The 23,480-nt window shown below is 44.5% G+C and overlaps 1 protein-coding gene across 1 annotated transcript in view; it reads right to left on the bottom strand.

Annotated features, from left to right (window-relative positions):
* PPP2R5B (protein phosphatase 2 regulatory subunit B'beta) overlaps nt 1-23,480 on the bottom strand; it is a 47,769-nt gene that overhangs the window by 4,626 nt on the left and 19,663 nt on the right. The window contains exons 2-9 of the mRNA XM_030217747.1: nt 21,553-21,749; nt 21,236-21,337; nt 21,051-21,143; nt 16,550-16,680; nt 9,389-9,448; nt 8,784-8,892; nt 8,429-8,482; nt 581-631 (exon numbers count right to left, since the gene is read on the bottom strand). Coding sequence (XP_030073607.1) covers nt 581-631; nt 8,429-8,482; nt 8,784-8,892; nt 9,389-9,448; nt 16,550-16,680; nt 21,051-21,143; nt 21,236-21,337; nt 21,553-21,749 — 797 coding nt within the window. The remainder of the gene's footprint in view (nt 1-580; nt 632-8,428; nt 8,483-8,783; nt 8,893-9,388; nt 9,449-16,549; nt 16,681-21,050; nt 21,144-21,235; nt 21,338-21,552; nt 21,750-23,480) is intronic.

The raw sequence follows: 23,480 nt of genomic DNA, 5'->3' as shown, positions 1-23,480 counted from the left end.
TGCAACCTCCTGTGTCCACACTGGAGGAAAGGCCCTTGATGCCACACAAGCTGCCTGTCTGGATTACTGCTAGATCAGAGAAAGCAAAGTAGGAGGACTGCATGGAGAGGGGAAGGAAAGGGAGGGATGCAGGACACATGGAGCACTGCGGGGAGGCCATGTAAAAATAAATCAGTGTAGTGCACTCACGTATATAGCATATGGTGGGTGGGGGGGGGGTCTCTTAGATTGCAAAAAAATGCATAAGTGTGCATTATATGAATGAAAATACAGTAGATCAGCATCTCTCTTCCCCCCCCCCCCCCCCCCAGTACACCCCTGAATCATACCATGCATCTCAGCCAATCATACCTTTAGGAAGATCACAAATGTACCAAGCAAGTGAAATGCAGCTCTCAATTCAGGCAAACGTCTAACTGATCAGCCCCCAAGCCATAGCACTATTCTGATTGCCTTCTATTTGATTAGAAATGGGAAACAGCTTTTTTGAAGAGAAACTTTTACATCTTTTAGGGTATTTTTTGCTGAGCCTCTGCTTTATTAAAAATCGCAAAGACAAGCAAAGTAAGGTTTTTGGTACCTCTTTCTGGGTGCATGTCTTGGGCCAGTACTTCAGCAGTCCTCGAATAACCTAAATCACACAAAATAAAGTCAGAAAACTGAAAAAGTTGAAAACAATTTGATCCCATTTATAAGTGCCACTTTTTTTGTTTCCAGTTCCAAAACGGAAAAGAAAGTTCATCTGTTACGCCTTGTGATCTTGGAGAAGTCACTTAGCCTTCCGTTGCCTCAGATACAAAAAACTTAGGGGCCCTTTAACTAAGCTGTGGCAAGCACTAACACATGCTTACTGCAGCAAAAAACGGAGTACCGCAGGGCGTCCTGAGGCATGCGGTAATTTCAGGATGTGCGTGCGCTACCCACGTGCTAAAAATTACTATTTATTTTTTGGCACAGGGAAAGGGAAAGGGAATGGGATTTGATATACTGCCTTTCTATGGTTACAATCAAAGCGGTTTACATATTACATACAGGTATTTTGTAGCTGGGGCAATGGAGGGTTTAGTGACTTGCCCAGAGTCACAAGGGGGGCTGATGATCCGAAGCAAACGCAGGCGCTAGAGGCTATTAGCACTATACTAGCACCTGTGTTTGTTCCCGCCCCGTGATCAGAACCCACAAGTGTGTGAAATGTGTTTGTAGGCTCTGACTGCAAGTAGAATGCAAATGCATGCTAAACAGGACATTGACTATTCCTCCCCAATGCTCAGTGGGCAGCATGCCAAATATTGGTGCTGCTCCCATGGCAAACCCTAACACCCCCCAGATAAGTGTCCCTGATGGCCCAGTGGCCTTCTCCCTGCCCTCAAACGAAGGGGTCCCTAACCCTCCAACAAAAAAAACAAAACAAAAAACCACCTATCCCCTGCAGGCACAGTGGGCAATCCTACTGAAGCCCTACCTAGTGAATCCCAGGATGCACCAGGCAGGGCACTGCCATTTTGAAGGTGGCACCCAAGGAGAAGGGAGTGCTACTCCCTCCTACCTCTAAAGGTACTGGGGGGGGGGGGGGGAGGGGAGGGTTGCCTACTGGGCCACCAAGGACAGTTTTTTTTTGTGTCAGAGGGGTTAGGGGGGCTAGAGTCCACTGGACCTCCAGCCTCCTTGTGCCCTTGTGTCGGGGCGGGAAGGGGAGGGGGAAGAGGGAGAAGGCCACTGGGCCACCAGAGAAACTTGTCTTGGGGGGGGAGGTTACAGGAAGGGGGGGACCTCCTGTTTGACAGGTCTGGCCTTTTTTTTTTTTGACAGCCCGGACTAGTCAGTCAAACAACTTCTGTGGGAGGATTGTGCCTCCTTCTGCAGAAGTACCCCTGTGATCAATACTAATAGCGTACATAAATTTGCATGCTATCAGTTTTGATCATCAGGGCTTTAATTCCCCGCTCTGTTCTGGTGCTAATTTTTCAGCACTGTTCAGAACAGCACGGGGAATTTGATCATCGACTCGAAGGAGCTGCCGTGGGAATTGAACCCAGTTCACCACAATCAAAGCCCACTGCACTAACCACTAGGCTAGGCATGATTGGGGGCAGAGAGCAGTCATGTTCAGTGCCAACTGGTTAGTACAGCTACATTGCCACTGGCTAACTGATTAGTATGTGTTTAGACTGTGAGCCCTTACTGTCTAAATCAGTGGTTTCCAAACCTGATCCTGGAGGCACTCCAGCCAACCAGGTTTTCAGGATATCCACAATGAATATTCATGAGAGAGATCTGTCTGTATGCACTGCCTCCACTGCATGCAAATCTATCTTGTGAATATTCATTGTGGATATCCTGAAAACCTGACTGGCTGGGGTGCCTCCAGGATCAGGTTTGAGAACCACTGGTCTACATAATGGGTAGCAGTAAGGGCTCACACGCTAATCTGTTTTAATAGTCACACATTAATTGCAAAAATAGAACATGGCCAGTAATACAAAAATTAGAAATTTAGCTCTTCTACCCCAGTGGTAAAAATGGCCTTAGCACATGGGAAAGACCCACATAAAGCCAATTTCTACTGCTATTTGGTAAAAAAGGCCCCTTAGGTTATAAGCCCTCTTGGAACAAGGAGACACCTACTGTACCCAACTGTAACTCACCTTCAACTACTACTAAAAGACAAAAAAAAGAGCTAAATCCAAAATCCCTTCTGTTCCGAAAATAAAGCAAAAAAAAAAGAAAGAGCAAATCATAGCAATGCCAAGATTATTTAATGCCTTTCAATTTTGACCCTATTGGAAATACAGTATTACAACCATTAAGAATATGGCTCCAAGTAAATGCATAAATTCATTATTTGGATTTAGATCACAAGTTTTTCAGTAGTAGCTCAAGGTGAGTTACATTCACTAGGTATTTCCCTGGCCCTGGAGGGCTCCCTAATTTACCAAACAGCGTTTAAATGCAATGGCATGTATTTTTAAGATAAGAATATAATAAATTTTCCACTGTTAGCGGGGGTAACCCTACTAGATACCTTTAAGAAATACTTGATAGAAATTCTTCATTTTCCCCCAGAGGGTATACCCCCGCTAAATAAAATATATTATATTCCTAAGAGTAGAGAAGGAGTGCAAGGCTCTGAAGAAATTAACTTAAATCTACAAAATATCTCTGATATATTGGAACAATCCTCAGATATTATAGCTAACAGAGTCACTATGATTATATCTTTGGTATTCGAGCAAGACTATAACGCTATTTTAAAGCTTTATTTTAGAAACATGAATGCTCAATTTTATGGTTCCAAAATATGGATCTACCCGGATATCACCAGAGCTACACAACAAAAAAGGAAATTATTTTTTACTTTAAAACAAAAGACTATAGATATAGGGGCTTCCTTTTTCCTTGCTTACCCATGCAAGTGTGTGGTGAGATTGGGACAATCTAAATACATCTTTTTTACACCGGAACAACTAAAATCGTTTGTAGAAATGAAACAAGTGAAATGATAATGAAAATAACTGGAGAAAATGTAGCCTGAATTATTAATTTGAAATAATTGCCTTTGTATAATCTTCTCTAACTCTGTACTCCCCCTTTGCCTTTAATTGGGGTCTAAGAAAGGTTGTAATTATTATAATTCCATCATTTATTGTTTTTTTTAATTATTCCATTTTGTTAAATATTTTTCATTGGAAATTAGATTATTTGAAGTTTTTGGAATAATATGATAATTGATTTCCACCTGAATTGCTGTACAAGGTTTATCCTTGAATGTATAATAATTTAAAAATTATAAATAAAGAAATAAAAAAAAAAAAAAAAAAAAAGAATATAAGAATAGCCATACTAGGTCAGACCAATGGTCCATCTAGTCCAGTATCCTGCATCCAGCAGTGACCAATCCAGGTCACAAGTACATGGCAGAAACCCAAATAGTAGCAACATTTCATGCTACCAATCCCAGGGTAAGAAGTGGCTTCCCCCATGTCCATCTCAATAACAGGACTATGGACTTTTCCTCCAGGAACTTGTCCAAACCTTTTTTAAACCCAGAGTCGCTAACTGCCGTTACCACATCCCTCCAGCAACAAAATGGCAGAGTGGGGGCAGATTGTAGGTGGGGGAAGGGGGGCACAGTTACGCTTGTAAATTGTAGAATGCCATAATTTATGTGCATTTTTCAGCAATTTAGGCCTAAATTATATGCCTGTATCTAACCTGTTATGCTAATATTCTATAACGGAAAGTAGACATCTACCTCCCTTTATAGAACTATTTTTATTGAAAGGCTACCACGGTACAAACGAGCTTCATATTATTTTAAATCAAGAACCCTTCCAACCCACCCTCTTCCTCTGCTAATCCATATATAAAACTACTGCCATAAGGAGGGGGTATCCCCCCCCCCCCCCAAAAAAAAACTACTAGTAGTAAATATCCAAAGGGAGAAAGAGGGGACTCTTACTCTCCTCCCCAACTCCACCAACAATGGGATACAGAAGAAAGAAAGAAAAAGATAAAGGAAAAAAACAACATTAAGAGTGGTAACATTGGCACGCCCACTCGCAAAATACACGCCATCAAAACATGGCATGTGCTTCTCCGCTAGGCGGTATTCCATAAGAGGCCATTTACACACCTTCTTGTCACTGTTCCATCTAAGCTGAGCAAGAGTCCTCCACTTACAGTCCTGCCAGTGAGGGGCGCTATTTCACCATCACATTTTCAATAGTGAGACACAGGCCAGCTTTGCAGGACTCAAGGGAACCTGCCTGTCTCTAGTGATTGAAATCACAATATTGAATCAGTGCCTCCCACTGGCAGCAATGCTGTTGGAGGACTTCCACTCAGCTTACAGTGCTTCCTGCTGCCTAAAACTGTCTAGCTTCTTATAAATCACCCCCTAAAGTGAAACATTTTCAGCAATTGTGAACAACTTAATTTGATTCAGTGTCATTATATACATGGTCATTGATGCTGAATATATACATTGGCCACTAACTGCTACTATTTAGGTTAAAACTAAATGTAAAGACTGTCCGGATAATGGTTGAAAAATCCTGCTATCCAGATATTGCCTTTCTGCCCTCTCTCCACTTCTTCGCTATATGGCTAATATTAGGTTTATTAGATGGATTTTCAACTCTTCTCTGTATAGCCTTTCAAAATACATAACGGCTGGTAAACATACAAGTTCCTTTGAACAATAGCCCTTAAATTATTTTTACGTGGCAGACAGAAACAAAAGACATTCAAATACCTAATACTTATTCACCGAGCACTGAGGATTTTGGACAATATTTTGAAATCAAGGTATTACAGATTCAAAAATCTATTTCAGGAGGTGGTGGATGTGCGAGGTGCAGTGTAGTAAGGATCAGGGAGATTTGAAGGAATAACTCCACCACCTGACAGAATAGAGCAGGAATATTTAAGACAGATGTTTATTACAATTTTTAATATATCACCATTGTATTAAGAGAAGATGAGGATGTTCTGGAAGATTTTACAGAGGGAACATAAGATGCAGGCTTTATCCTATCCCAGTAGTGTAGCCATGGGTGCGCAGGGGCCTATCCAGTTTGGCCTCAGGCACACCCAGCAGCAGCATACCCTTGCAGTGGCTGGTGGGGATTCCCATGCCTTGCCAGCTGAAGATCTCAGTGTTCTCCCCAGTGCCATTTTAGTGGGTGTACCACCTGGTTAACTACCACTGCTGTTCATGAACTGCTGACTAAGACCGCTTTGTTATATCTGGTCCAGTCAAACAGACTGAAAGAACAACTGATGCTAGCATCACCGTTTCAAAGGACAATTAGAAATCAGAAGATTTTCAGCTCTCTATTCCCCGTTCTTGGAGTCAAAAAATTGAACTCTCTACCTCAGTGGTGTACCAAGGGGGGGGGGGGGGGGGGGGGCGGTCTGCCCCGGGTGCACGCCGCTGGGGGGGGGGTGCCGTGCGCCTGTTGGCTCCGAGTCTGCTCGTTCCCTCCCTGCTGTTTCCTCTGCGTGGAACAGGTTACTTCCTGTTCCGGGGCAGAGGGAGCAGCAGGGAGGGAACGAGCGGACTCGGAGCTAACAGGCGCGCGGCGCACCCCCCCCCCCCCCCCAGCAGGTAAAAATGCACCCGGGGGGGGGGGGGGGGGTCTTGCGCTGCACCTGGGGGGGGATGTTGTTTCGCAGGGGGGGGGGGGGCTGCGCTGCATTCGTGGGAGGGGGCATCGGTGATGTGCCCCGGGTGTCAGCCAGGCTAGGAACGCCACTGCTCTACCTTTTCCCATCAGAAAAGAAAACTGCTACCTCAACTTCAAAAAGAGGCTAAAACCCTTTCTCTTCCCAAAGACTGCTTCATAACAATCCATCATGACTTCTACGCCCTAGTATCATCTATTATCCTTTCCTTAATATTTTTAGTCTCATGCATTAATCCAATGGTCTCTAATGTTTCTCAAACCTCACACTAACACTATTTGCTTTTGTCTCACCTAGAATGTAAACCGCACTGAACCCTAGAAGGGGATATTTGCGGTATACAAGAATTGAATTGAATCATCTCTTCCTGTCGCTTGTACTCTTCTGCCGCCCATGGTCTGTCATCACCACCCCTCCCTCCACCCGCCTGCAGTTTGGCATGTCTCCCTCCCCTTCCCCTCCGCCAATGATCCAGCATATTCCAGAGTTTCTCAACCCCCCCATCCCAGTGTACCTTTTAAAGCTTCACTTCTGGAGGCTGCCAGCAGCAATTCACATGCTGCTCGCAGCCAACCTCACAGCCTTCCCATTGAAGCAACTTCCTATTTCTGTACAAGTGGGACCGTGTCAAATCGAAGACTTTGAGGTTGGCTGCAAGCAGCATGTGTGAATCGCTGCTTGCTTCCAGTAACCTGAAGAGATTTTTTAAAAGGTGCATGATGGTAGGGGTTGGAGAGGCAGGTAGGTGATTTAAGAAACTGTGAAAAATGCTGGATGGTGGTATTAGAAAATTTCCTGCCTGCCCACCCAAAATTGGTCATCTGGCTAAGCTAATCTAAGCCTTTGAACTGGAAAGTGTGAATCTCGGTATAAAGCAATAATACTGCATTTCAGATCCTTGACCGTTGAATATTTTGATAATTTTACTCTTTTAATAAAAAAGTACAAAGACTAGGAGTTATACAGTAGCACATTTGAAACAAATAAGAGAAAATATTTTTTATTCAACATATATTTATGCTCTGGAGCTCATGGCCGGAGCAAGTGGTAGAAACAGTCAATGTAGCGGAGTTAAAAAAAAAAAAAAAAAGGAGGGATTTGGACAAATCCCTGGAGAAGTCCATAAAGGGTCCTGGAAGCACCCCAGTCAGTCAGCTTTTCAGGATATCCACAATGAATATTCATGAGAGAAATTTGCATGCCACTGAATATTTCCTCTGACCACCTCCGCATTATCTGGACAATGCTAGGGCGGTCTACAGGCCGGGCTCAGGTGGAGCCGGAGGTTGCCCGGTTAGCAGTAAACATATTCAGACTAACTGGAGAGCAAATTGGATTAAGGTAGGCATTTCTTCAGTCTGGCCTTTCTGAATACAAAGAATTTTACCCGCACCCTTTTCTTGATCTCGTTTCCTATCTACTCCTGCTTAATTATGCTCTCACCTAACCACCCTTAATTATTTGTTTGTCCTTGAGATAGTCTAAATACCTGGTTACTTACTGCATATGTATTAATTTACTTCTTGAAGTTATTGTAATTTGTGTTATATTCTGTACATTATTATGTTTTATTCATTTTATTGTTTGTTTGTAAACCACATTGAACTTGAATCTATTTCGGGCTAATGTGGGGTATAAATGTCATGAACGAATAAATAAGTAAACAAACAAACAAAAAGGCTGACCTCACCTTTTCTGGTTAGTGGTGCAAATATCATTGCTGACTGGATAGCACTTCCAGGTCGCTGCTGAAACCAGATATTCAATACTGGCTGGTATATGGCAGTCAGTGTTCTACTTCACCACTGACTACCATGGTTAAACATCAGATCCTGAATTAATATTGCTTCTACATTTGCAATTATGTAAATAAAGCTATAGAATAACTGGCCAGATACTGGTCAGATTGGCGCATCAGGGGGGCCTGGGGCTTTGGGCCAGGTGTTTGGATAACAGCCACACAAGCATTAGTGGCTATTTGAATTATTGCAGTAGGCATGGGAGGAGAGGAAGCTCATTTACTGAAGACGGGAGGGAACAGAGGAGGAAGACAGCAAGAACTGTGTCAGATAAGGAATGTTATACTCTGTACCGTGCTCAGAAATAACTAGGTAGAATGGAGAGGGGGCTGGCTGATCTTTTTCTTCTGATACCTATTATGTTGGACCTTTCCCCCAACCTTATGTTAATGTGTCTTTTTAGGGGAAGGAGGCTTGCACTGCTGTTTGAGCGGTATACTCACATGTTCCGTCAGTGTTGCGTCTTTCTCCAGGAACTGCACAACGCAGTAAGCCAGCTAGAGAGAGAGAGAAAGAAAGAAAGAGAGAGAGAGAGAGTAGAGAGAGGGAGAGATGGGGGGGGGGGGGGGGGAAGAGAGATAAAATACAAGAGAGATAGATGGGGCAATATAAATGGAAGATAAATATAAACAAATTAATTTTGAGTAAGAGAGGGAGAGAGAAATGGAGAAGCAGAGAGGGGGGGGGGGGGGAGAGAGAGAGAGAGAAGGGGTGGGAAAGAATGAAAGAGACTAGGTTAAAATCATAAGCACATGGAGCAGCAATGAAGTGTTAAAGAGGCTTGGGAAGGCTCTTTACCTGGGCATGGAATACGGAGAGGGACCTGACGGAGTGCAGGGGGATCAGCACCCGTACCAGGAACTGCTTGTGCTCAGCTTTCAGGGGCAGCGCAAAGCCGTTAATAATGCTGGCAAAGGAGAGAAAGATTGAGAGAGGAAGAAGAGAGACAGGCATAGGATACAGCCAGATGTTACTGCAGTATTAACTGGGGACAGGGCACTCTCTCATACACCCTCCTCTCTCCCCCATCTCCAACACAGACCTCTCCAGCCAGATGCCAGGAATGTAATACTTCCCTATAACTTTCATGCTAACAGAGTGGGGTTTATTTTACTAGCTTTGATGCAAAGCTGTTAGGGCCACTTCAGTTTTAGCTTGAAAACTGACCAAGCCCCGACAACAAAACAGGTGAGAAGTCCTAACCTCTTGCATATGGGATGGGGTGTGGGCAGGAAATCAGGCAGATGAGCCTGAGCAGCCTAGCAGCAAACCCTGGAGCAGCTGAAATTACTCAAAATTAAAATTATTCCCTGCTACCCAAGGAGTTTAATGATTAACCAGGTTTGGTTCTGCTTATTCCTGGCTTCTGAGTGGATGAGGGTCCCCAAAGAGACCAAACTCACCTGCCAAGGATTTCTAGCAGCTCGGCTACTCCATTGAAGTGTTCTGTCTCATATACGAACCTGGGAGAGGGATGGAGAGGAAAAGGTTTGGTTACTGAAAGTCCTGGACTCACTTGTGCAGCTCTTGACCCTGGCACCCCTGTTTGTTGGATACAGCATTCTCACACTCCCCTCACCCATTGAGGATTTCATTCATACAAACACTGCTTTTCTGCTCTCCTGATTCTCAGAACTCCTGCGGTACAGCCAACAACAGCACATACCCCATATCAAAAGAATAGCACAGAAAAACAACTCTCCAATGCTCGAAGGAAATGATGCGCCAAGCAAACCTGGCCGTGAAGCACACATCGGTGCTGCTCTTCTGCGCCTTTAAATATAAGCTTTTCAATTTCTATTTTAAAACTTGGAAGGCTTATATATAAGCTCGGAAAATGGGCAGCAATGCGTGCTTTCGCTTTCAGGTTTGTTTGGACTCGCGCATATTTGTTTCTCAGCACCGGTGCTTAAAGGCTTGCACGGCCTTTTCTTCCACTTCTAAACGAAATCAAAACCAGCAGATTTGAAACTGGAAATCAAAAGAAATCCTCTTCAAACACCAGCTCTGAGCTGGCGTTATTTTTCCAGTGGTAATAGCAGGGTTTCTTTGTGCGCTGTTTTCTGAGCATTGGGAAGGCATAGCAACATAGCAAACATACGTTTGACTAAATTTAAATACAATGTGCAGCCATCTCTGCTGCACATGTTTCCTGCACGAAAGTCCTCTGAGCATGCTGTGCAGTACTATTCCTGCGTTAACTGGACTTACTGCCGGTGGTAGGTTTTGAGAATCGGCTTGTCAGTTCTGCAGAGTGAAAAAAGACAGAGAAGCGTGTGCTGTGTCCTCCCCCACTTGTGACATCACAAATAGCACTGTGTGGGTCATGCAACTAGCTCAATGTTGACGTAAGCCTGTTTCAAACATTCAGTCCTGAGCAAGGATTGTACCTACTGTGTCAAGTTGTTTTCTAATGCTTTAACAGTTAAGTGGGTGCAGCTAGTGGTAAAAAGCAGGGAGTAGATAGTTATTCCAAGTATTATTATGAACTATGAGAAGTACTTGAACGATTTACTCGCAAAGCTACGTAAAAAAAACTTGTCAGCCATTCAGGTGTGTCAGTACAGTAACAGGACAGGCTGACACACTGCTGATTTTCCCTCCACTGCATATATGAATCTGGAATTCTTGATTTCCTTAAGAAAACACCAGAACTACAAAAGCTGCGGCCCTTCAGAAGCTAACAGTAAAACCTGATCCCCCCCCCCCCCCCCCCAGAACAAGTCAAGAGACTCGAATATAACCCAACAAGGACCCTCTGGAGGGGATGCTTAAAAGATCTGCAGTAGAGGGTACTCTACAACGAGTCCAAAGCAGGAAAAACAGCGCAGCATGCTCAAAGTAATGAGAATGCAAATTCATGCTGCATCAAACTCACAGCAGTAATTTGTTGCTCATTACTCTTGGTTAATTTCTTCTCAGTGCCTGTGTGCTGATTGGCTCAGGCACTGACAAGAAAGTCAAAACAACAAAATGAAGCACGCTGTGCTGCATGCCGCAGGCCCCTTCCTCCCAAACTCCTTCCCTGAACCCCAACCCCCCCCCCCCAAACCTAAAAAATCTTCGATGGTCCGATGGACCCCTCCCAGTCCACACCCAGAAACCTAAAAGAATCCCTGGTGGTCCTGTGGTTCCCCCCTCCCTGGCTGGGCCCTGATCAGGGAGCTCCCAGTACATCCCAGGATGCACTGGACAGGGGCGGGGCTCTGGCATTTTGAAGATGGCGTGCCCAAAGGCAGGAGGGAATAGCCATCCCTTCTGCCTCCTATGCAAGGTATGTAGAGGGGTTTGGGGGGGGGGGGGGGGGGAATTCCACTAGACCACCAGGGCCAGTGGTGACTAAGGGGAAAGTCCACCTGGGGCAGGGTGGTCGGGTTGGTGTGTGCTGCTAGAAACGTCTCTCAACCAACCCTCAATGCTGCCCTGGGATTGGCTAAACACACCCGAGAGCTTTTTTTTTTTCTAAACCATTGCTGTGGCATACTGAATGACTATTTACATGCATTTAGTGCTGAAACATTAGCACATTCTGCACATCCTAATGCCGGTGTTAACTGCCTCTGGTGCCAGCGTTAGGTTCTGAGCATTGGCCCTTCTGAACAGCAAAGACAAGCGAGTCCCACAGAAAGAGAAAGATTGGCCCTAAGGGTCATAGTCCAAGTATAGGTTATTCACGGTAGAATATCCTCATTTCATTGTGATTCTGCTGCCCTCTGGTGGCAACGAGATGTAAGAGTAAATGACAACAGATAAAGACCAAGCTCAGCAAGGTGTTGAAACTGCTACTCTGTACAGTGCTTTGTTTCCATCCTCTTGCCTCTAGGCATCTTCCATATTTATCCCATGCCTTTTTAAAACTTTTTAAAAATTATTATTCACATTCTGAAAAGCAATATAATCCAAACTGGAGAGTAACATAGTAAATGACGGCCACCTGTACAATCCAGTCAGCCCTACTTCTACTACTATTTAGCATTTCTATAGCGCTACAAGGCATACGCAGTGCTGCACAAACATAGAAGAAAGACAGTTCCTGCTCAAAGAGCTTACAATCTAATAGATCTAAAAGATAAACTCATTTTACATGGTATGTGATACTTTATATGTATACCTGTGTCCTTGCTATTCTCAGGGCACAGATCTTAGAAGTCTGCCCAGCACTCTTCTTGTACTAAAAGTTCTGAAGCTAACAAACATCGAAGCCCCTTAAAATTTACACTCCAGCCCATCTATTCAGTCACGATCAGGGCATAGGCCGTAGAAGCCTGCCCAGCATTGGTTTTGCTTCCCAATTATCGGTGTTGCCACCCAAACTCTGCTAAGATTCCGTGGTTCCATTTCTTCTAAACAGGATTCGTGTTTATCCCACACGTTTGAATTCCATTACTGTTTTCATCTCCACCACCTCCCACGGGTGGCCATTCCATGTATCCACCACCCTCTCCATGAAAAAATACTTCCTGACATTACTCTGCCCCCCTTCAACCTCAATTCATGCCCTCTAGTTCTACTGCCTTCCTGTCTCCGGAAAAGGTTTGTTTGCGGATTAATACCTTTCAAATATTTTGAACATCAGTATCATGTCACCCGTTTCTCCTTTCCTCCAAGGTATACATGGTTCAGGTCGGCAAGTCTGTTTTCTTCAGGCTTCCCCTCCTAGGTAACATACGCGGAGGGGCATTTTCAAAAGAACATCTAAGTCAGAATTGGGACACCCTGCTCATAATGTCCAAAAAAATGTTCATCCCACAGCCATTTCTGAACAGGAAAAACGTTGGGATTTCCTGTTCAAAAATACATGAGAAGGATGTTCTTGCACTGAAAACGTCCAAAATAAACAGCCACTTTCCAAAATGAAATGTCCAAAATATGGCCGCCAAAAAAACAGGCACAAAAACATCTGGCATCATTTGTACAAAAATGGCCACATAGACGTCCCTGCAGAGCAGAAGGGCAGCCTGGTGGTCAGTGCAGAACTTTAAACAGGACTCGTGTACAAATCCCAACTTAATTTTTTTTTTTTAATATGTTATTGTGATCCCTCCAGGAACAGATTAAAAAAAAAACCTGCTGCACCTAAAGGTACCACTACAATACCACTACAATAGCCATCGCGCTTGCAGGTGTCACAAATTCAGGTACAGTAGGTATTTGTATGTTTCAGGAGGACTCATATGTTTGTACAGAAATAAAAGAGCTAAAGAGGGCGTTACACCTGGGTCCCATTGTTCAAAGTCCACTGCACTGACCACTAGGCTACTTATTCTATTCTATTCTCAGTTTATATTCTGCAGTATCTCCAAAAGAATTCACTGTGGATCACAGCATAAGAAGCACCACAATCAGATGGAATTACAAACCTTACATATACCTTATTTATCTCTGAGAATAATACAGTTTTCAGTTGCTTCCTAAATTGTAAATAAGAATTGATAGATCTAATCTGATAATGTAAATTAATCCATAACTTAACTCCCAAGTATTGAAAAGAATTAAATAAACAGTTTTAACCTTAATTCCCCTGAAACTCGGAAACATCAAGGATCTAAAAACTAGCTGAGATGCACCCCTTTCTGATAATAAAATCCAGTAATTTGAAGGACAAACTACGTTTTCACCCACCAGACATCTGAAGACCATACAGGCTATTTTGAATTTAATATGAGAGTATATTGGTAACCAATGCTTGTTGCTCAATTAGGAATGGCCATAATACCTGAAGCTGTCACTTTCCCACTTTAGGGGTGTGGGAGAGGGTCAGTAACCACTGGAAGATTAAGGAAAGGTCATGCCTTCATCCCTCCAGCGGTCAGATGCTCAGTCAGGGCACTTTTTGTACCCTGGACACGACTGAAACACGTCTAGATAAAAACGTCCTCTTTTTTTTTTTTTGCCTTTGACATTTCTTCCTGTTCCATCATCACTGAAAGACATCCTAATTTTGGGCCCATCCTAATCCCACTCAAAACATGCCTCCTGTCCTGTACTTGTGACTTTGACTGGCTGATATTGGAGGCACGACATTGGGTTTGGTCTGTCCAGTATTACACGTTATCTTCTTATGTACCTTTCAGCTTTTGCCAGGAATTCTTCTCCATCTTCCTCTTTTTGGGATCCTTTCTATTTTTAGGAATTCTAATGTTTTGCCTTTATTCTTTCAGCCACTTCTTTGGAGAAAATGTATTGCTTCCTTTTCTTACTGACAGAGATTTGTTGACATTATAATAGCTCCCTTTAGCTTAACTCACTGTTCTTCCACTTCACCCATGTTCTCCCACCCTACTACCATCTGTCTGAGCAGAGCCCCTTGAAGGGTGACTAAACTGTCTCTACATCTTACTAATTCTGAAGATGAGCTACTCCAATCCATAACCAGAAAGGTAGAGGCCCTAATCATTAAAAACTTTCCCTTCATTCTCTCCTTTATGGTTGTCTTGACTTTCAGCACAAATTACCCACTGCTCCTAATTCAATAAAGCTCTTTCCGATTCATCAGACTTTGACTGACAAATCTGCCCGTCCCATGAATTTATGGTACATCAGCCCTCAGCTGCTGACTTAGCTTACTACTTTGATGGAAAGGTGAGTAATTGAAACTTTCATTCGATTTGGCTACTATACCACCTTTAATTTCATGTACAGCCCCCTAACAAAAGACACTGGAGAATATGGACCAAGGTTTTCTTCATCATCTGCAGTTTCAGACACAGTAGTTAAAATCATAGTTAACATTAAAAAAAATTAAAATCGCATTAATAGTGCACTAAATGCCCACCCCTAATAAATGAATAAGGGGCCCTTTTATGCAGCAGCGGCAGGGGCGTAGCCAGACTTCAACGGTAGGGGGGTCCAGAGGCGAGGTGAGGGGGCACATTTTAGCCCCCCCCCCCCGTCCGCCATTGCTGACACCGACCCCCCCCACCATTGCCGACACCTCCAACAACTTTGATCCCCCCCTGCCGATGACCCTCTCGACCCCCCGCCCGCCGTTGCCTACCTTTGCTGGCGGAGGACTCCAACCCCGCCAACCGAAGTCTTCTTCCTTCGTTTGGTTTCTGACTGAGACTGACGTACGTGCAGGATGTCAGACTCACAGAAACAGAACGAAGCCTTGCGATCTGCAGGGCTTCGTTCTGTTTCTGTGAGTCTGATGTCCTGCACGTACATCAGACTCAGTCACAAACCAAACGAAGGAAGACTTCGGCTGGCGGGGGTTGGGGTACCCCGCCAGCAAAGGTAGCAGGCGGGTGGCGGGAGGGGGGGGAGTTGAGAGGGTCGCCAGCAAGGGGGGCCCAGGCCCCCGTGGCCCCATAGCAGCTACACCCCTGAACAGTGGTAAGCCCAACATGGGCTTACCACTCGCTAAAAGGGAAGTACCACCGGACTACTGCATCAGTCAGGCAGTAGTTCCCTCCCCCAGCGAGTGCCATTTCCAGCGCTGCAAAAATATGCCCGGTTACCGCCGGGTTAGCACAGGAGCCCTTACTGCCACTTCAATGGGTTCGATAAGTGCTCCCCCTCCCCCCCAAAATGGCCGGCCATTTCTTTAAAAAAAAAAACAGACTTGCCTTTTACCCGCTGCAGCAAAAGGGGGCCTCAGCACATGTCGAAAACATGCGCTGATGCCAGCACAGGCCCCCTTTTGCCACAGTTTTGTAAAAGGACCCCTAAATATTAGACTACTATAATTTTACACATGTGTTTCAGCAATTAAGGTACAAACACTATGCCCGCTCTATGACTGATGTAAGAGCTTGCGTCTAAATTACAGGAACATATTTTACCTGTTTCGCTAATATTCTACCACGGAAAGTAGACATCTTTCCTTTAAAGCAGTGGTTCCTAAATCTGGCCTCTGAGCTCCCTAGCCAGTCAGGTTTTCAGGATATCCACAGTGAATATTCATGAGAGAGATTTGCATGCTGTGGAGACAGTACAAACAAATCTCTGTCATGACTATTCACTGTGGATATCCCGAAAACCCGACTGGCTAGGGAGCACTGTTCCCTCAAAGCTAAGCGGGAGTCCTCCAACTGCATTGCTTCCAGGGGTGGGGGAGGGAAGGGTCGGTGCATCAATATTGTGCTTTCTATCACCAGGGACAGGCAGGTTTCCAGGAGTCTTGCAGAGCTTGCCTGTGTCTCACTACTAAAGATGATTGTGAAACAGCACCCCCCAGTGGCAGGACTAGATGGAGGACTCCTGCTTACCTTAGAGGCAACAGTGCTGGGGAGCCACTGCTTTTTGAGCAGGCACCACATATGTGCCATCTAGTTGTCCAAATGCACGCACACTTATAGAACTGCCTTCTTTACGTCAGAGGCCCTCATAAATAAATTAGACTGCAATGCGCCTGCAAAGGAGGCATAAACCAGTTGGGTGAGGTACCAGCTGTTAATGTTTTGAGGAGCTAAAGGTAAACTTCTTTAAAAAAATTTTAAATAATAAAATCAAGAATAAGATTTGCTCTGCTTAAATTTCAGTTTCTCTCCACAGTGCCAACAAGCACAGTCACAAGACACTAGGGTATGAGAGCAGAGGTGGCTGCCACAGGCACCACTCACCTGAGAAATATATTGCTGCACTGCTTCCTGATATAAGCCCTCAGGCCCAGGAACTTGCCATAGACTCGGTGGAGGATGGTCTTCAGGTATTCCCTCTCTCTGGGGTCTTCACTATCAAAGAGCTCCAGAAGCTGGAGGGGGAGGGGAGGCAGAGATAGAGAGGGAAGGGAGAAAGAAAGTTATAGCAGAGAGACAAACAGAAACAGGCACTTTCAGACAGCAAAAAAAAAAAAAAAAATCCCTGTAAAATGAGTTCTCAAGCAGCTGAAGTTGGTCCCTTCTTTAGGGCTCTGTTAAATTTTTACATGTGATTATTACTAGTGGTGTGCCTGTAGTCTGTCTGCACATACGTGTGTTTGTGCATGCCCTGTCATACACCCAATAGAGAAGGGTCCCAGTTTTCTACCACATTCAGTATAAAATTCTTAATCTGATTCATAAGGTCCTCCATATTCCCTTTCTTCATCTGTTATACCATATGTTCCACCAAGATTTTGCAATCGTTATCTGTCATTTACACATTCCATCAGTTGACTTGACTCTACAAGAAACTGCGAGTTCTACAGTACTGCGCCTTCGCTGTGGAATGCATTGCTTGCCCTTCTTCACCTCGAACTCTCTTTCCCCAAATTTAAGGCCACATTAAAAACCCCAATTTGCAAAAAGGCCTCTGGCGATAGACTGGGCCGTGATGAGACTGTCGGAAACTCCTAAATTCCGATTTGTTTTGTATGAATGGATGGATTTATAGTTTTTATTTTTACCTCTTTTACTAAGTGCAACTGGTCTTTTACTCTCTTTTCTATTATAAATGGAGTTCCTTTTTCTTTGATTTTGATGTGTTTTTTAGTTTGTACAACCGCCTTGTTACGTCCCTACGAGAGGCCGTATAACAAGTATATTAAACTGTAACCATAGCCATGCACATTAGCAAATGGGGATCTGGGACCAGAGAAGAAGAAAGTGTGAGAGACCCTGTTCCTACTCCTACTTCTGCCCTCTGTGATGTCCTTAAGAGCTGGAAGAATAGCCGGGAGTCTGCACCACTCCAAATTCTGCCAGAGCTGAAGAGTTTTTGGTTGCAGCAGAGACAGCCGTAGTAGTAGTAGTAGGGTGGGACAGACAGGTAACTATAAAATTCACAAAAAAATCCAAGTGCCATGCAGAGCTAAATGATCCTAATTTCTGGGTCATGCATGCATCTGTATAAATAGGTGGAGTCCCAAAACAATAGCCCTATCGGGATCCTCCTGGACTCCCTTACATACCCTGAAAATTTGATGTGGACAGTACACCAAAACACAAATGCTATTGGGGGGGGGGGGGGGGGGGGGTTGAGAAGCAGACACATACAGAAAACACAAGACAAAAATCTCTTCAACACAGGCCCCTGTAAGTTTTTCTGCAAACCAGGCAGCAGCTTCTTTCACAGCGCTGAGAGAACGTCACAGACATGGCAACGAAGATGTGAGGGGGCGCAGGAGGGGTGCAGTCGTGGCATGCCTGTGAGCGTTCATCTCCTGTGCCCACTCACCCTGGCTGAGTCACGCAAGCAGCTTAAAGACAGTGCTGCCCAAAATAAGCCCTTGTATTTATAGCTCAGGTAATGGTGGAGGGTTTCTGGGAGAGAGAGAGAGATCATGCAAGCTGGCAGAGACATCCAGTCTTGTCCCTGGGATATCTCCTCAGTGTTGTCTTTAGGATACAGTTCAGTAATAATTTGGGGAAAATCAGCTTTGTTCATACTCTCTGAACCTGCAAATGACAACAAATCTGCAGGGTTGCTGGGCTTCTTCTGAGCCACTGATAGTCACAGATTCAGGGTAGGTAGTTAAAATGTTAAGATAATAAATTAGTTGGGTACAATTGTATGTTTTTATAACTTTATATATCACTTCATGAGTAAGCTAGTAAGGAGTGCTATCAAATTAAAATAAAATAATGCATCAATTTTGTTAAGGAGATTATCAATATAGCTCAAGGCAGATGATAAGTTCATAAAAATATAAAAAAAAGCAAAACAATGCAAAACATGTAATACACAAAAAATAAAATGATACAAAACCATTGTATTTTCTTTGAACAAAATGAAATAAAGGTTAAGACTTAATTTTAATGATCATTTCTGCAGTTACTGAGTATCAAATATTCCCCAAACAAACTGCAGAAGCAGCCATTTATGACTAGAAACAATTACAATTAATAAATACCCAAACAGAAGTTACCAGAATAACCTAAGAAAAATGCTTTAAGTCGACTGCAAAATAGAGAATGACACGGGGATAAAATTTGTCCCTGTCCCATCACCTTGGATTCTGTCTCTGTCCCCATCCCCGTCCTGTCCCTGACCCGTCCCAACAGGCTCTGTCCCTGTCGGCTCTGTTCTCATCTGTAGAAGCCTCGAACACTTATGATTTTATACTTAAATCTTTTTATTAAAGTATATTAAGGAACAATATGCTATGCAACTGCTGTGTATAAATTGCAAATAGAAAACAATAATAACAATAAGCAATTATAATAAACCCTCCCATCAACACCACCCTCGACCCTTCCAACCCCAACAACAGCTGGTTTCTACTACCCCAAGGAATCTTAATCTATCCTGTTAAAATGTCCAGGGGTACAAAATACAACCCGCTCTGTATGCCCTAGAGGGAAGAAATATGTCCTATGAAGCACTGTTATGATTTTTTTAATCTGTGGATGAATAAGAAAATCATCAACGATCTCAGGATTCAGTTTAGCTCTCCTGTCTTCCACAGTCTCTCCTGCAATAGAAGATGTTTTCTTAGAAGATGTGCTGGTAGCAGGATGAACAGCATCCCCATGCAAATTTTGCTAGCTGTGGCCAGCAGGTTTGCTTGTTTTTCCAAAAAATAAAAATACTGTCGTCTGCATCAATCAAACATAAATAACAGTCCAGTTCATTAACAGGCTTCAAAGTAGAAAGTGACACGGGGACAAAGTTTGTCCCCGTCCTCATGGGCTCTGTCCCCATCCCCACCCCGTCCCCTCTGTCCCTGCCCCCATGTCATTCTCTACTGCAAAGAACCCAAATAAGAACCTTCCATATGTGAAACAAGAAGTAGATTATTGCAGTGTAAAAGGGGCCACACCCCAGAATAATCTACTATGGATCATAAACAACTGGCACAGTTTGGAAAACAAGTTATGATACGTTCATCCTAACAGAAGCAGTGTCCTGGGAGGGGAGTGAACCTCTATCAAATTTCAAATATAAAAAGGAGTTAGATCAATGGATCCCAACCCGTGATCTGTAGACCTTGGGGGTCTGCAGGACACAGAGCAAAGGGGAAAATAAAAGAATAGAGAGATTGTTGTAAAAGAGGGATCAGCAGAAGTTAAAAAGATGGTGGAAAACAGCATCAGTTATCTGCTGGCTGTGGGGAGAGAGAGGGAGAGAGAGAGAGAGAAAGAGAGGGAGAGAGGGAGAGAGAAAGAGAGAGAGAGAGAGAGAGAGAGAGGAGAGAGAAAGGAGAGAGAGAGAGAGAGGGAGAGAGGGAGAGAGAAAGAGAGGGAGAGATGAGAGAGAAAGAGAGAGAGAAGAGAGAAGAGAGAGAGGGGAAGAGGAGGGAGAGAGAAAGAGAAGAGAGAGAAGAAAGAGAGGGTAGAGAAGAGAGGAGGGAGAGAGGAAGAGACTGCGACTGCTGGGGGAAGGGGAAGAACAGACTACTGCTGGGGACTGGTGAAGGGGGGGGGGGGGGGGGGGGGGGGAGGGGAGAGAGGGGGGCAGGGGGAACAAGCTTGACGGGCTGAGGGGTGAAGGGTCTGGAAAGAGTGGTGCAAGACAACATGCTGGCTGCTGGCCCCCTGAACTCTTTGATGCATCATAAAGGATCCATACAACCAAAACAGTTGAGAACCTCTAGGCTAGACCACATATGCCCTTAAAAACAAGGGATAATCATTTAAACAAAACTCTGGCTGAAACTAGCACCTGCTCAATCGTTCAAGAAATGGTGCTGCTCTCTCCCATCTTGAGCTATTCAAAATTAGATCTGTAGCAGTGTTCTGCACTGACTGTGTCTCAGAGATTGCTTAGGGAGTCCCAAATGAACTATGTTCCAGTAATCAAGGTGGGAGAGCATCTTTCTAACTTTTGTGGTAAAAGAACTTGTTATAATATACAGAGAAATCAGTGAGAGGATAGGCAGGTTTACTGCTTTGTGCTCCTCTCCAATTGATCTTTAGGCTCTTACACTCCCCCCAACACCACCACTCCCAGAATAATCTGGGTAGATGGGCTACTGCAGATGCGTACCATATCTGCTGGGACAAGTACCTCCTGTAGTTTGAGTGTTTGTCGGGATGTATTGCAGCTGCTCTCTCCCCCCCCCCCCCCCCAGCTATTTCCCTAGGCAATTGCCTAGTCTTTCCTGATAATTGGGCCAACCCAAGACAAAACAAGAGATACACACATAGAAAGGAAGCACAGAAAGACATCCTTGCGTCTGTGATAAGATCTAATCAGACTCACCATCATAACAAACTTCTGGTCCACATATCTCTTAGCCACCGAGGGTTGGAAATCTGGACTCTCCAGGAAGCGCAGGAAAAACTCATAAACCAGCTGCAAACGAGAGAGAAAAGGCATAAAACCCCCACAGGCAGCACCAGAGGGATATCACTTGCCTCACCATGCACATTCACACCCTCTGTTACCTGCAGGTGGGGCCAGGATGGTTCTAGGTTTGGCTCATCTTCTTCTGGGTCAAACTCGGGGTTCTCACTGGGAGGGAGGGTTCGGAAAATATTGCCAGAGATCTGGGGGAAAAGGTGACAGTGAAGGAAGGCACTCGCTCTCAAGACAAAGGAGTGGTTGCTCACACATCATGCATGATGGGAATAGCAGCTATAACACCGGCCACACACATGCTAGTGGTTGAATTAGAACCCGGGTCTGCAAGTGTCTCAGTTCTGTGACTCTCAATAGAATTTCACATAGAGGGTTTGAGGTGAAAACAGGATCTAACCCTCACCATTTTGATAATCTCTGGGTAGACTGGCTCAATGAGGATGCCACGGCTCGTGGCAATACATTCCACCAGCTCGTTGAGAGCTGCCCGTTTGATCTCCTTCCCCTTCAGGTCTGCCACACAGTCCAGGAAATCAAAGAGCACTGAACACTGCTGGAGCTTCTTACACAACAGATCATGCAGCTCCGAGACAGGGGCATCTGTGGAGACAAGAGACAGAGTGTCCCTCCCAACATTACAAATCTCGAGGTAAGAGGAGACCTTAGAACTGCAAGTGATACCCAGATCAAAATGACCCACATCTGCGGCTATTATACAGTATGTCTGTGCTGATCAGAGGAAGACTTTGTTCTGAGGAAAGCCAGTCAATCAACACTGCTACCATAAAACTAATTCCTGCTATAAAAATAGCCCCTGATATAAGAACATCTTTTCCCTGTTTCAAGGAGCAGCAATACCCACAGCATAACTAATTAAGCAGCAGCTCTGACAACGTATTAATAAGAATGACCTTAGGCCCAAAAGCCTGCAGGACAATATTCTGCAGCAGCTGTCAGCATTTTTCAAAATCTTGTCGCTGTAGGCTTTATAACACCAATATTTAGTGCCAGCCATACCTCGATAGTAGCACTGAATACCTGGGTATAATCTGGCTGCCAGGGCTTATCTTGGTACCAGCGACAATCAGCTTTTTTGCTGTCCTAAATTTATCTGGACAGTTAACCACCAGTTAGTGGCCTGAATATTGTCACTAACTCCCAGCTCTGCCCGGACTCTGCCCAGATATTCAGCGTCACTATTCAGGTAACTGCTGCTATAGATATCCCAGTTTGGCCTAGTCAGCAGGAGTTATCCAGGTAACAGTCGCTCCTATCTGGATTGCTCCCTTTGGATATGGCCTCCATGATTATTTGATACTGCTTACAATCAACAAGACAGCAAAAAAGTGAGACTGTAGGTTTTAGGGGGTAAGTTTATAAAAGGATTTTCCAGGCATTAAAAAAATTACCAGAGGTTATGTGCGTAAAATATGAGTGGTGCCTAGAAGGCATGTATGTCTACATGACTCAATGTATAGCAGGGTTGTAGTCATGGGGGGGGGGGGGGGGGTCAGGGGCCCAGGCCCCCCATTCCTGGCTCAGACACCCCCAGTGTCCAGCTGACATCCTTCCACCTGGTCTGGTACCTCTTTCACTCCCCCCTGCTGCACTTCTCTGACTTTCCAGCAGCATCAGCTCTCAAGGCAGCTTCACCTTTTGCTGGACCCGGAAGCTTTCTCTCTAAACAACTTCCTGTTCCCGCATAGGTGGGATGCTTGCAGAAAGGAAGTTTCTTGGGTCAGCGAGGTGGGCTGCTTTGAGAGCTGATGCGCTGCCGGAAAGTCAGAGAAGTGCAGTGGCAATGCAGCGGGGAGGGGGGGGGGAGGGGAGGTAGTAAAAGACACCAGACCGCAGGGAGGAGGGAAGGGAGAGAGAAACAGGACTATGGGTGGTAGAGGAGGGAAAAATAAATGCTACATCACGTGGGTGGTGGGGGGAGAGATGCCAGATTGCAGCAAATGGAGGGGGAAGCAGCGGGAGGAGAGAATTCAAATGAGGGAGGTGGTGGTGAAGAGAGGGAGAAAGACACTGGACCCACTGGACAGCAAGGGGGTAGTCGTGAGGGATACGCTTGGGTGGCCAAAGTAGATGGGAGATTGGGTAGTTTATTTTGGTTCCTATATCCCACATAATCTGAATACCAGTTATTCAGCTCTATGTGGCTTACAACAGTTAAGTAAAAGCAGATACAAATACTGATGTAAAGATTGATCCATTAAAGCAACTTAGCTAAAGTTCATAGGCTTTTACAGAAATACTACAATTTGATGGATAACATACTTATTTTAGAAATTTTTCAAAGAGAAAAGTTTTCAGAAATTGTCAGGAATA

This window comes from Microcaecilia unicolor, chromosome 11 (assembly GCF_901765095.1).
Source record: "Microcaecilia unicolor chromosome 11, aMicUni1.1, whole genome shotgun sequence".
NCBI classification, from domain to species: domain Eukaryota; kingdom Metazoa; phylum Chordata; class Amphibia; order Gymnophiona; family Siphonopidae; genus Microcaecilia; species Microcaecilia unicolor.
This window is presented reverse-complemented; position numbering and strand designations above follow the sequence as displayed.